The sequence below is a fragment of the Mastigoproctus giganteus genome, chromosome 12, assembly GCF_048544385.1.
Source record: "Mastigoproctus giganteus isolate SK-2022 chromosome 12, ASM4854438v1, whole genome shotgun sequence".
In the NCBI taxonomy this organism is placed as follows: Eukaryota; Metazoa; Arthropoda; class Arachnida; order Uropygi; family Thelyphonidae; genus Mastigoproctus; species Mastigoproctus giganteus.
This window is the reverse complement of record NC_143586.1, coordinates 60,149,538-60,163,099: the sequence shown is the minus strand read 5'-3', so window position 1 is coordinate 60,163,099 and position 13,562 is coordinate 60,149,538. Positions and strand designations below refer to the sequence as shown.

Genomic DNA, 13,562 nt, shown 5'->3' with positions numbered 1-13,562 from the left:
TGTCTTGATAGGTATGTAGTAAATTTTACAATTTAATTGTAACCTTACATTCTGCAATCAATGCAAAATTTGCAGTCATAATTTTCTTGTTTGATACCATGGTACATATTATAAAGTCAGTCTCAAGCAATGGTAGCATGGTTTTTTCTCCCATAAACTCAGGTTTTTTCATCCGGAAAACAGAAAATCATCCATAGAACACCCACAATTTCAGACATTATACATGGAGCAATATGGCCTTAGTTGCCGATGCTCCTAAACCTTATTACAACAACAACATATTATAAATAATATTATACTATATTGTATTAGTAGAATTACATTAAATATTCAAGCTTTTAGTTGTTTTGTTGCTGATTTTATGAGCGATCAATATAACGTACTTCCGATATAACGACCATTTTCTCATTCCCCTGGGAGGTTGTTATATAACCTTTAATACTTTGTCTTTTAGTCTGCATACTCATAAAACATTAGTAAATAAAGTATTTATTTACTAAGTAAAGCATATTTATGTTAAAAAAACTGGGGAAAAAATGGTAAAATATTTTTCAGCTCTAACACACTTTGCTTATTACACAGGTATTAAACTTGTTACCTGACATCTGCATTATATCGAGGTTGCACTAATATATTGAGTTTTCACATTAATTTTATAATGGAATGCATACTTTTATTTCAGAATTGCCCAAACCTGCAGACCTTGTTCCTGACAGTAATGAAGGTAAGAATTGAAAAAAAATTAACAGGAATGATTGTTAAAAACTCTTTTATGGTTAATATGTTGAGTAAAATTGTTGAGTTAATATGTTGAGTAAAACGTATTACGTGAAATTGCTTAACAGTATAGTAGTATAAGTAAACATTGACTCCAATGTGCCTGTGTTGTCATGACTTAGAACAAGTATACATTTAGAAACTGAAAAACACTAACTCCATGTTGGATAATGAAACATTTATTCTATTTCAAATATACAAAGGGTACTAGGAAAGTTCTGCAATATGACGCAACAATGAATCACAGGAAGCTGCTTGTTGCTGCATGTTGAGACATGTTCATATGTGCATAGTAGCCCCCGCGCCAAGTCGATGGGCTCAGTTATTCATTAGTAGTGAGAGTGTAAAGTGCTTGCGATGGCATCGTGGTCACGAAATGAGATAAGGACAGTTTTGCGGTATAATTTCGTGCGTGGTTTAACCATAGACTAGTGCTTAGAAGAAATGACTCTTGCACTAGATGATGATTGTCCACATCGTACAATGATATTCAGGTGGTATAGAGAATTCCAAAGGGGAAATTTCACTCTGGAGGATTCTGAGAGGCTGGGAAGGCCACGAAAGTCAGTTACGGAGGAAAACGTTACTGCTGTGAGGAAAATGCTTGACGAAAACAGGCGAGTGACCTACCAACAGATAGAGGATACTTTGGGCATAAATGCACCAGCAATTCGTTCGATTCTGCAAGATCATTTGCACGTGAAGAAACTTGGTTCTCTCTGGGTGCCGCATCAACTGACTGAAGAGCAGATGACACGACGTGTGACTTGGTGCCAGGAGATGTTAAAAAAGTTTGATAAGGGACAATCTCGGTATGTGAACAACATCGTGACAGGTGACGAGACTTGGCTGTACTATTACGATCTGCCGACTAAGGCTCAAAACAAAGTTTGGGTCTTTGATGATGACGACACACCCGTAATTGTCAGAAAATCCCGATCTGTAAAGAAGAAAATGATAGCTGTATTTTTCAAATCGAGTGGAATTGTGGAACATGTCGTTTTGGACACGCAGAAGACAGTCACAGCTAAGTGGTATACTGAACAATGCCTGCCTAAAGCCACTGGATCTATGAAGAACCTGCGGCCAAAGTCAAGAATGGACACCTGGTACCTCCATCACGAAAATGCTCCAGCTCACCGCGCCAAAGCCTGCACCGAATATTTGACCACGACAGGACTGAAACTTCTCGAGCACCCTCCCTACAGTCCAGACCTTGCTCCCTGCGACTTTGCACTGTTCCCGCATGTGAAAATGAAGCTAAAAGGGAGGCGGTTTTCCAGTGATGAGGACCTTCTACGGGCTTGGGACAACGAGTGTGCTTTACTCCCTAGTGAAACTTGGCAGAACTGGTTTAAAGATTGGTTTCTGAGGATGGAGAGGTGTATTGAATGCAGAGGAAATTACTTTGAAAAAATTAAATAAACAAAGCTGTATTGCAAAACTTTCCTAGTACCCTTTGTACTTAAAATATCTACATACATTTGAGCTAAATCATCTGCATTCTACATTCTACAGTCATCTGCATCCTACATAAATATTCTACATTTAGGAAGAATCTTGGCTTGAGAACAGATTAGAGAAAATAACACTACTCTGTATTATGTTTTTCTGTCTGGGGACACTTTTGCCTTTCCTGTGAAAGTGACAGAGCTTAGACTTATGTCTCTTTAGGGAGCTGCATATAAAATAAGTATGAAATGAGAAACATTTAACATTAGGTGAAACATGAAATAGGTAACAATGAAACATGAAACTATTATTTCATGATATGCACTAATTGGAGAAACAAAAATTAAATAATTTCTAACCTTTCCAAGTAATTTTCCAAATAATTTCACACTTTTTCGTACTCTTTTGAATGCTTGGATTTGTGCTCTTTTGGGAGCTACATGTAAAAGAAACGAAATATGAAACATTTCACATTAGGTGAAACATGAAATAGGAAACAATGAAACAGGAAATTATTATTTCATGTTATACACTAATTGGAGAAACAAAAATTAAATAATTTCACACCTTTCCAAATAATTTTGCCCTTTTTTCACACTCTTTTCAATACTTTTCTACTTATCAACACAAAAGATATATTAAATTCTGGGTCATCTCTTATTGTAGGTAGTCTTGAATGTAGATATGCAGTGCAACTGAAACAGAAAAATAGAGCAAGTTGTGTTTGGTGAAATATGTTTCAACCAGATTTTTGTTGCCTTTATGTCACATGAAACATGTTGCATTGATGTGCAGACTTTAATTGCTACTAGTGTTCCTATTTTATGAATTCCATTTGATGTTTCATGTTTCTTTGATGTGCTGCCACCTTTAGAGGATGACTTTTCTCAACAAGTAAATCCAAAATTGTTTAATATTGAGAATTTTCAGATAATGGAACCATTAGGTGGCAGTAGTCACAGTGTACTAATGTGGGATTTACTTAAAGATGTAACTACCATCAGGGGTAAACGGAAGGGGTTTTTGCTTTCATAAAGGCGACTACAGTGGTCTCAGAGGTTTTTTAAGTTCTATGCAGTGGGATCAACTGATGATGTTACCAACAGCAAATTATAAATGGCAAGCATTCAAGGAAGTAATCTTGGAAGCTACTAGGATTTTTGTTCCAGCTAAGAAATACTGTTTTAGGTTTAGGCCAAAATGGATATCAGATGAACTAATGAGCCTTGTGGCAGAGAAGAAAAATGCATGGGATGCATATAAATTATCAGGCAACACAGAAGCCTATGGTAGATATAAGCTAGTCTGTAATCAAGTCACAAAGGAGGTTAGGCAAGCGAAGGAAGATTATAAAAAATCTTTGGCCAAGGATGCCAGGAAAAACAGCAAAGACTTCTTTGCTTATATAAACTCTAAAAGGAAGGGGATGAATCAGTTGTTTGGTTGGGTTTTATTGGTGCATTAGCATCTAAGGCTATAATGTGCCAAAACCTGGTAATCAGATTGGTCCACTAAAAAGTTACATATAAGAAAGGCACCTGGGGTGGATGGGATGTATCCAGTTATATTAAAGGTGGTGGCAAAGGAAGTAAGCAAACCCTTAGCCATAATTATGAGAGCATCCTTGAATTTGAGAGAAGTACCCACGGACTGGAGATGTGCAAATGTATCTCCAATTCACAAAGGGGGATCAAAGGGTGACATGGGTAATTACAAACCTGTTAGTTTGACTTCTGTTCCAGAGAAAATAATAGAGTCACTGGTTAAAGAAGCATTGCAGGATCATCTAAACAAGACAGCAGTAATAATTCAGACACAGCATGGGTTTGTTAAGGGGGGAGTCTTGTGTGACCAATTTGATTGGATACTATGACATGGTCACAACGGAACTGGATGCAAAAAATAATTTTCATATCATATACTTGGACTTCAGGAAAGATTTTGATGGAATTAAGGGCAAGTTGCTACAATGCATAAAATGATGGTTGAGTGGGAGAAGACAGAGAGTGGTAATCAATAGATACTGCTGTTTGTGGACTAATGTTATTAGTCGTGTCCCTCAGGGTTTGGTGTTGGGCCCATTGTTGTTTTCGGTATTTATCAATGATATTGATGAAAGTATATAAAGCTTAATGTCAAAGTTTGCAGATGATACAAAGGTTGGCATGGTTGTTAATAACAGTAATGACAGTATGCTGCTGCAACAGGATCTAAAAAAGTTAGGCAGATGGGCTGAGAAGTGGCAACTGAAGTTTAACATTGAGAAATGCAAAGTACTCCATATGGACAGCAGTAACCCAAGAAAAATATACCAGCTGCGTGGTACTACACTCAGGGAGGTGGAGAATGAAAGAGACCTGGAGATAATTGTGCAGTCAGATATTAAGTTTTCTGAGGAGTGCACACAGGTCTGGAAGCCTCATTTTAGGAAGGATGTACAGTTGCCAGAATGAGTACAGAGAACGGCAACAAGACTGGTGAAGGGAATAAAGGGGTGCTCTTACAAAGAAAGGCTTAAGTTCTGCAAATTGCACCATCTGGAAACTGTGAGGTTGAATGGATTGAGCAGGCTCAATGCTGATGGGATTCTTCTTCTTGCTCAGATTACAAACTTGAGGTGGGGCATAGATTCAAACTGAGGAAAGGCAGTTGGAGAATAGATGTGTGGAAAATTTGCCTTTAGCCAGTGGGTAGTTGATTGCTGGAACAAACTTCCACCTGTTGTTGTGGTAGTTGATAGCTTAACTAAATTCAAGGCTAAACTAGACAAACATTTGGAACTAGTGAATTAGTGAAGTGGAAAAGGTTTTTTTTTTTTTTTTTTGGCTGATGCTGTATAAGCTTGCTTTCTTGCATCGTGTACCTCTTCTAATGCTAATATCATTCTTAATTGAATAATGTCATCCAGAAGGTGAAACTGTTCTTCATTTGGTTTTTAATGAATAGCAGGTTCACCTTCTTGGTGGAAATTTCATGAAGAACACTCATACAGTTGCAATTTATTGTATAAATAATTCTTTTTTTCATATATTGTAAATTATATTATCTTCTGCTGTTATTGTACACATAATCAATATTTTGATTTATTTTATTTATTTTTCTATAAACTTACACATCACACTGAAAGTTGTATTCCTAATAATTGGATGCTGCTGAGTATTAAAAGTAAATGTAAGCTATACCTTACTCATTGATATAAGTTATATAATTCATAAATTTCAAATAGCAGGAATTGTATTCTAGATTTCTTATACATAGGCTATTGAAAAGACAATACAGTATATCTTTGTTAATTATTTGAATTATTCGAAATGAAATGCAAATTATTTCAAAGTCACTGCTAAGAAATATTTATTTCTATATATATATATGTATATAAGCTGAAATAAATCAATATTTATATCAGCTGACAGCAGATCAATCATTTTTGCATTACCAATATTAGACCATTTACTAGTATGAACCAGAGCTATAAAGCTCAACCTAGTATACAACATTTCTTGCAGTGATAGCGACTCATCTTTTCAGGGTTCTATGCGGTTTCCTCTGAAGTTTCGTGTTAATCAACATGCGGCCTCAGTTTGTGTTTCTCATTCAGCAGCGTCAGAATTTTCCCTTTCATGCTGTTAATGAAAAACATACTTTTTTATTTAACGAGGCCAAAATACTTAAGTGTCCAACGTAATTATATGAGACTATTAATTGCAGAAACCATCAAAATTAAATTACATAAGAATGTAATTCCTTGTAATTCTCATGTAATTCTAACTTAATTCCTTGTCTGGTTCTCTTTATTCCTCCCTTATACCATTTGCGATAGATTTTATATCTTCTCAAATTAACCAGTTTCTTATTTCTCACTGTTCAGTGGATTATCTTATCTCATTAATCTTTGTCATTTCATCATCTCTGTTTTAACCTTCTCACTGTTCTTTTTAATTATCTTCTACAATAAATAATTTTTAAATACCAGTTATGATTGTAACCCCTTTTTTATACCTGTAGAGAGATTCAGAGGAATCTCAAAACATTGTCAGTCTTGTATTAAGTGTGTTATTAAGTTGCTATTAGTTTTATTGTAAATTTCTATATCTTAATCATAACATGTTATACAAAAGTATATTTTATTTCAAAATGTACATTTATTAAAAAGACTAATAACCACGCATTATCCCTCTTTCAACTAATTTGAATGTTTTACATTTGATTCAATATTCTGGTGGGTGAATACGAGTTCGGTTATAACTATTTAATTTAACTATGTTATAACTGTGTGGTACTACACTTAAGGTGTAGAAAGGTTTCTAACCTTAAGGTCTACATTTAAGGTTAGAAAATGAAAAAGACCTGGGAGTAATTGTGCAGTCAGATATGAAGTTTTCTGAGCAATGCAGACAGGCTGCCAGGGCAGGTAATGGGGTTTTATTAATGATATACAGGAATTTTGCTAGCAGGGAAAAGGAAGTGATTGTCCCTCTGCATAAGACAATGGTCAGGCCACACCTCGAGTACTGCATACAGGTCTGGAGGCCTCATTTTAGGAAGGTTGTAGATTTGCTTGAGCATGTACAGAGAAGGGCAACAAGATTGGTGAGGGAATGAAGGGATCCTCTTACCAAGAGAGGCTTAAGTTCTGCAAATTTCAGCGGCTGGAGACTAGGCACTTGCGAGGTGTATATAAGGCCTTGAACAGATTGAGCATGCTGAATTCTGATGGGATCCTTCCACTTGTTCAGATTACAAACCTAAGGGGGCATAAATTCAAATTAAGAAAAGACAGATGTAGGTAGATGTGCGGAAATTTGCCTTTAGCCAATGGATGGTTAATTGATGGAACAAACTTCCACTGTCATTGTGGAAGTTGATAGATTAAATAAATTTAAGGAGGAACTGGACAGGCATTTGGAGGGAATTTTGTGATTTTTTTTTTTTGGCTGATGCTGCATAAGCTCATACACTTGCTTTCTTGCATCACATGCCGCTACTACTACTACTACTATTATTGGTTTAAGCAAAGCAAACAGTTTGATTTAATTTCTCAGTGAGAGTAGGTCATTTATGATCAGTCTTATATCACTGATCATAAGATTAACTGTTTTGTGTGTAGCAGGTATGTTTAAGCCATTAGTTCAGCTGTATCTTCTACAGGTAATCCTTCAAATATTATCCTTTTTGTTTTCTTTTTTTACCATATCTCAATGGTAAAAAATCTTGGCTTGTCTACAAAACATTGACATTTTTGTATCTTTGCTTCTGTAGCAGTTTTGTATCAAAGGGGTCATGCAGTTATTTTTCAGATTAATTACGTTTTTAATAGTCAAAGAGGTTATCTGTGTAATTCATTCTCAGTGTTTCTTTTGTTGAATCTTCAAAAGTATATGGATTTAAGCATTCTTGTGCTTTGAGCTACTGTTGTTCTCTTCAGTTTTCTTTGTTTTTTGTGTTCATAAGATTTCATACTTATGAGAAGTCTTTTCTTATCTGTATGTCTTGTAGTCATTCTGAACACACACAACTTCTTGATTTGATCATCTTTGCTAATAATTACAAAAAAAAGATCTACTGATTGTGGGTCTGAGGTGTTGATAAAAAAAATCTTGGATAAAGTTGGTGAGTGGGCTTTCGTAGATTTTTATTTGTAATTTCCCTTACATATTAATGGTGGTAGTAGTAGTAGTAGTAGTAATAGTGGCATGTGATTCAAGAAAGCAAGCGTATGAGCTTATGCAGCATCAGCCAAAAAAAAAAAAAAAAAAATTCACACAACCATTCCCTCTAAATGTTTGTCCAGTTCTTCCTTAAATTTATTTAACCCATCAATTTCCACAACAACAGATGGAAGTTTGTTCCAGCAATTAACCACCCGCTGGCTAAAGGCAAATTTCCGCACATCTATTCTACATCTGTCTTTCCTCAATTTGAATTTATGCCCCCTTAGGTTTTTAATCTGAACAAGTGGAAGAATCCCATCAGAATTCAGCATGCTCAACCATTCAAGGCCTTATATATACCTCACAAGTGCCTAGTCTCCAGCCGCTGAAATTTGCAGAACTTAAGCCTCTCTTGGTAAGAGGATCCCTTCATTCCCGTTCACCAATCTTGTTGCCCTTCTTTGTATACGCTCAAGCAAATTTATTTTTATTTTATTGTTAGTAGCCATATGGTGCAAGGAAGCCTGAGGTTTTTGCTGCACCCGCCAAAAAAAAAAAAAAAAAAATCCCAAGTAACCCTGAGAGAGAGATCACCAAGAAACAGAAGAATGATGATATCCAGCTCAGGACCCTGTGTGTGCCAAGCCCATATTGACAAGATGTGAGCCCCTGGGTCTTAGGGAGTTTATCTACCACTTGCCACTGTTTAAAACAGCAGCAAGTTGAGGATGAACACCCTAAAATTTGTGGAGAATCAATTTATTTACTTCAATAAAAACAAGATAAAGAAACAACAAGCATTAACAAGGGTATTTTTCTGATAAATGTAGCAACATTCTTTAAAAACTTTTAAATTATTTTTTAAAATCTTAAAATATTTTTTCCATGTTTAAAAGATATTCCATAGGATGTGTGGCTTATAAAAATATCTACTAGCTGTTGTAATGATTAATACTATTTGCTATTCCTGATAGTTAATTTATAAATAAATTTTTAAAAAAAATTTTTACCTCCAATATACTGGTGGCTGAAGAAATTACTAGTTAAGTCTTTTTTTACAAACATTCCATATTATGGAGGACTTGGTTGCAATTTTCAGTGACTTTGTAGCCATTACTGATGTATTAAAAGAGCACCCAATAGATGCATTGGAAATTATTCTGGATATAGTTTTATCCATTGGTGCTTGCAAGCCACCCAACCCTATAACCTATGAATTTGTAACTATGCCATGTGTAAGCATTGGTCAGGTGTAAACTGGTTTTCCACGCAACAAAAAAAAAAAAACAAATTTTGTAAAATATCAAATGAAAGCTTATGGAAAATGCCTAAAATACCACCAGAAACTATCTTTTTTTTTTTTTAATTTTTAATCCCTTAATCTTTTTTTTTAAATTTTAGTATCTACATCCTTCCTAAAATGAGGCCTCCAGACCTGTATGCAGTATTCAAGGCATGGCCTGACCATTGCCTTATACAGAGGGACAATCGCCTCCTTCTCCCTGCTAGCAAAATTCCTATATATCATTGACAAAACCCCATTACCTGCCCTGGAAGCCTGTCTGCATTGCTCAGAAAACTTCATATCTGACTGCACAATTACTCCCAGGTCTTTTTCATTTTCTACCACCTTAAGTAGGCACCTCCGTAGCCAGGTGGGAAGGAGCAGCAGTGTGTAGCACAAGCTTCTTGATTAGACCAGGGTTCGAGCCCGTCACCACCGAATACGGAGGATGCGGAAAGGTCAGCGAATGACCACTGCATATCCCAGAGCAATATGGCCTTAGTTGCTAATGCTCGAAATAACAAACAAACAAACAAACAAACCCCTATAATGGGAAGGTTTAAAAAAATAATTTCGCATTTGGAAATTTCAATAGCAAAAAAAAATACCACCTTAAGTGTAGTACCACACTGTTGGTACGTTCCTCTGGGGTTACTTCTACCCATATGCAGTACTTTGCATTTGTCAATGTTAAACTTCAGTTGCCACTTCTCAGCCCATCTTCCCAAATTTTCTAGATCCTGTTGCAGTAACACACTGCCATTACTGTCATTAACAACCCTGCTACCCTTTGTATCATCTGCAAACTTCAACACTAAGCCTGATATACATTCATCAATATCATTGATAAATATACAAAACAACAGTGGACCCAACACCAAACCCTGTGGGACTCCACTAATAACATTAGTCCACAAAGAGCAGTGCCCATTGATTACCACCCTCTGTCTTTTCCCACTCAACCATCCTTTTATCCATTGTAGCAACTTACCCTTAATACCATTCTGCTCCAATTTGTACAGTAGTCTTCCATGCACAACAGTGTCAAAAGCTTTCCTGAAATCCAAGTACAGTCGAACTTCCCTATAACGAATTCGATAAATCTGGTGAAAAAATTCGTTATAGAGAAATTTCGTTATACAGAGAATATATTTTTTATTAGAAATTGTTATCTAATTCGAAAATGAAAACGAATGTACATTTATTTTTAATGTATTTTATTTCAAAAACACTTATTTAAATTATGTTTACACAATTTTCGCCGGTAAATATCACAAATTAAAAAAATCTGTAATTTTCGTTTGCACAGTACAATTAAAAAATTGTCTGATTCTCAAAGAAAACCTCACATTTGTTCAGAGGAACATTTTCACAAAACTGTAGACCCATACGCACCATTTTAAAAGCGTTAATTATTTCTTCGCAAATTGGCTTTTCTGCGAGTTGTTCTTATGCATCTTCAGCATCATTGTTAATTTCTTCGTGATCATGTATTTTTTTCAGTATTTTTTCTTCATTTGGATGTTCTGCTGTGATCTACATAAACATAACTATCCAGTGTTATTTCATTTTCGATGTTTCCAGACGATTCTAATAATGTCCAAAAGTTTTTCAGTTTTGAAAGGGGCAGTTCATCTTTTTCGTCCATTCGTTGTTCGACTTCTGTATTCAATGCAAATCCCGCTTTCAAAAAACAATTTTGAATAGTGTATTCAGTGACATCATTTGTCCAAACTTTTGCCAGTTCAGAGTTGCAATCTCTAAGGTTAATTGTAACCTCCAAGTTTCTATTTTCTGATAACGCATTGACAATCTTCATTATTATTCTCTTTCGATTATGAAATTTAAAATTTTTAATAATGCCTTGGTCCATTGGCTGGAGTTTTGACGTTACATTTGGTGGTAAAAACAACTTCACACTTTTAAGTTTGGCAGAAATATTGGCAGGATGTGCAGGACAGTTGTCAGTTTCCAACATGATTTTCCTTTTTTCTTTTGTTATATGCTTGTCTAGTTTTAATATCCATTCTTCAAAAATATCACTTGTCATCCATGCTTTTTTATTAATAGGTGTAGTCAACTTCCAAAGATTTTGTGCCTCTAAAACAACTAGCACAGTGATTCTTTCTTTGCTCTGTTTTCCGCCAAAACATTTATCATCCTTAAAAGCAAGTGTTCTATTCGGTAAACATTTAAAGAATAAACCCATTTCGTCAGCATTAAAAACATCCTTACGCTCATATTCTTCCAAAATCTTCTTTAAGGTATTGTTCCTCCAACTGTTACAATCTTCTTTGCTTACATTAACACTTTCTCCACAAATAATTTTTCCACAATTCTGCGGCGCTTCTTAAATTTATCTTGCCATCAAGTGCTCGCATTAATTCTGTATGTCCAAGGGACTGTGCAAATTTCAGAGCTTGTTGCTTAATTATTAGACCCGATATTGGGATATTCTTTTCACATATCATTTGCACCCATTTTAGAACAGCTTTATAAACATCTTCGTATATACACAACTTAATTCGCTTCATGTCTGCTCCTCCTTCAATTGCATTTAAAATTGATTCTCGATTTTTTTTAAAATCGTAGATAAACTGCTTGCAGATTGCCATATTTCTCCGCAACATCTTTTTTCTTAAAACCCTGGGCAATATCATAACAATCTTTGCTTTATCATAAACACCTTCTCTTCGACATTGTTTCCGCAATTATAAAAATTACTCTACTGCAGTTCTTGCCGATACATACACTGCAAACTTCGCTGCGCTGGCCATATAGTGAATTGTTAGTACCGCCTACTCAATGACGTTTGCTTGCCAATTCAACAGTATCACTCACTTTGAAGAAATATACGACTTTGTGAATTTCTTTTATTCTGCTTTCATTCATATATACACGAAAGAAAATTTATGATTAACGTATGCTGTATGTTACATTTCAGAAAAAAAAAAAAATACAAGAGCATATAGCCTATGTGATTGATGATAAACGAAATAAAAATTTTAAAAAAATTATGAAAACCATCTACTGGGAGTCCAGTTAGACGACAACGGACATACCTTATAATGATTGACAGGAAGGTCACGTGGTAAAGTTGAGGTGAGAAGCGAATGTCACTCAGTAGACGTTACTAAAAACCGACTAGGGTAGCATTCTATGTATTGCCACCGCAGCATGCTAAAGGTTTACCGCAGTGAATTTCGTTTTCCCCTGAGCCAACATCAATTTACAAATCTACCCTATTTATTGTAAAGTTTAAGACCACTTTTAAGAAAACCCATTTGGTTTAATAACTGTAACAAAAATGAAACAAAGTCCCTACTACGGACATCAATGGCCACAAGTGTTCACTAAAAGGATGATTATTTAATCCCAGATGCTAATGTGCAATTTCGCAAGGAAGGAAGGAGGCAGTATATTTGAGTGGCTGTTTAGCAATAAATGCTTTAAAATCTTCAAAACTGCTTTTACCAATTTTTTTAAAAATTCGTTATAGAGAGACTAACACTTTGTTATATGGGGTTAATTTTACATGTAATTTCATTTCAAGGTGCAATGTTTTGCGAAAAAATTCGTAATATAAAGAAATTTGTTAAATAGAAGTTCATAATAGAGAAGTTCCACTGTATATGATATCAAAATTATTTTTTGCACATAAGGACTATTCAAAAAAGTATCTGGATTGTGCTTAATGTGTTTAGAAACATTCTAGCCTTACTTCCATGCAGTAAGCTGTAAGCTGTTCACTTGCTTATGGCAATCTGTTAATGTCAGCGAATAAGACATTTTTTCACATCTCATTGTATTTCAAAATATTGGAGCAGACTGAACAATTTGTGTGTGTTCAGTTTTGCTATAAAATTTGAAAATATGCAAGTGAAATATTTGTTTTTGAACAACACCTTCGTTTCAAAGAGGGTAGGGAGCCATGTTACCAAGTTTTTTTTTTTTTTTTTTAATGTGAGGTTGTTGTCGACCATGAATACTATTTAGAGGAACAAACAATTAATAGTTTCACATTTAAGTTCCAAAAGACCAGAAAAGTGAAAGCCTAAAGTCTAGGTTTCTTCACCACATATAATGCATCATTGCATTTGATACTACTTGTACAGTTTTTTGGCTAAACAGGAACCTGTTCAAGTCTAGCAACCTTCATTAAACATGGCTCCATGTGATTTTTTTATTGTTTCCTAGACTAAAAAAACCTGTTAGTCATATGAAGGCTCAGCTTTCAATTATTTTTGAAATCATTTTTTCAGAAGTAATTCTGAGATGTCGATCTAATTTCATCCCCAAAAGGATACTTTTTAAAGGGATTAAGTCACTCAACCCTATAAGTATGCTCATTATCACCATATTTCAGCAGTTTGGATAATTTTTGAATAGACATGTAT

The 13,562-nt window shown here is 35.0% G+C and overlaps 1 protein-coding gene across 2 annotated transcripts in view; it reads left to right on the top strand.

Annotated features, from left to right (window-relative positions):
- Positions 1-13,562, top strand: part of LOC150077096 (papilin-like) — a 724,323-nt gene that overhangs the window by 586,303 nt on the left and 124,458 nt on the right. For both annotated transcript variants that reach the window (XM_090386252.1, XM_090386253.1), the window contains exon 28: positions 683-724. In XM_090386252.1, the coding sequence (XP_090242378.1) occupies positions 683-724 (42 nt within the window). The remainder of the gene's footprint in view (positions 1-682; positions 725-13,562) is intronic.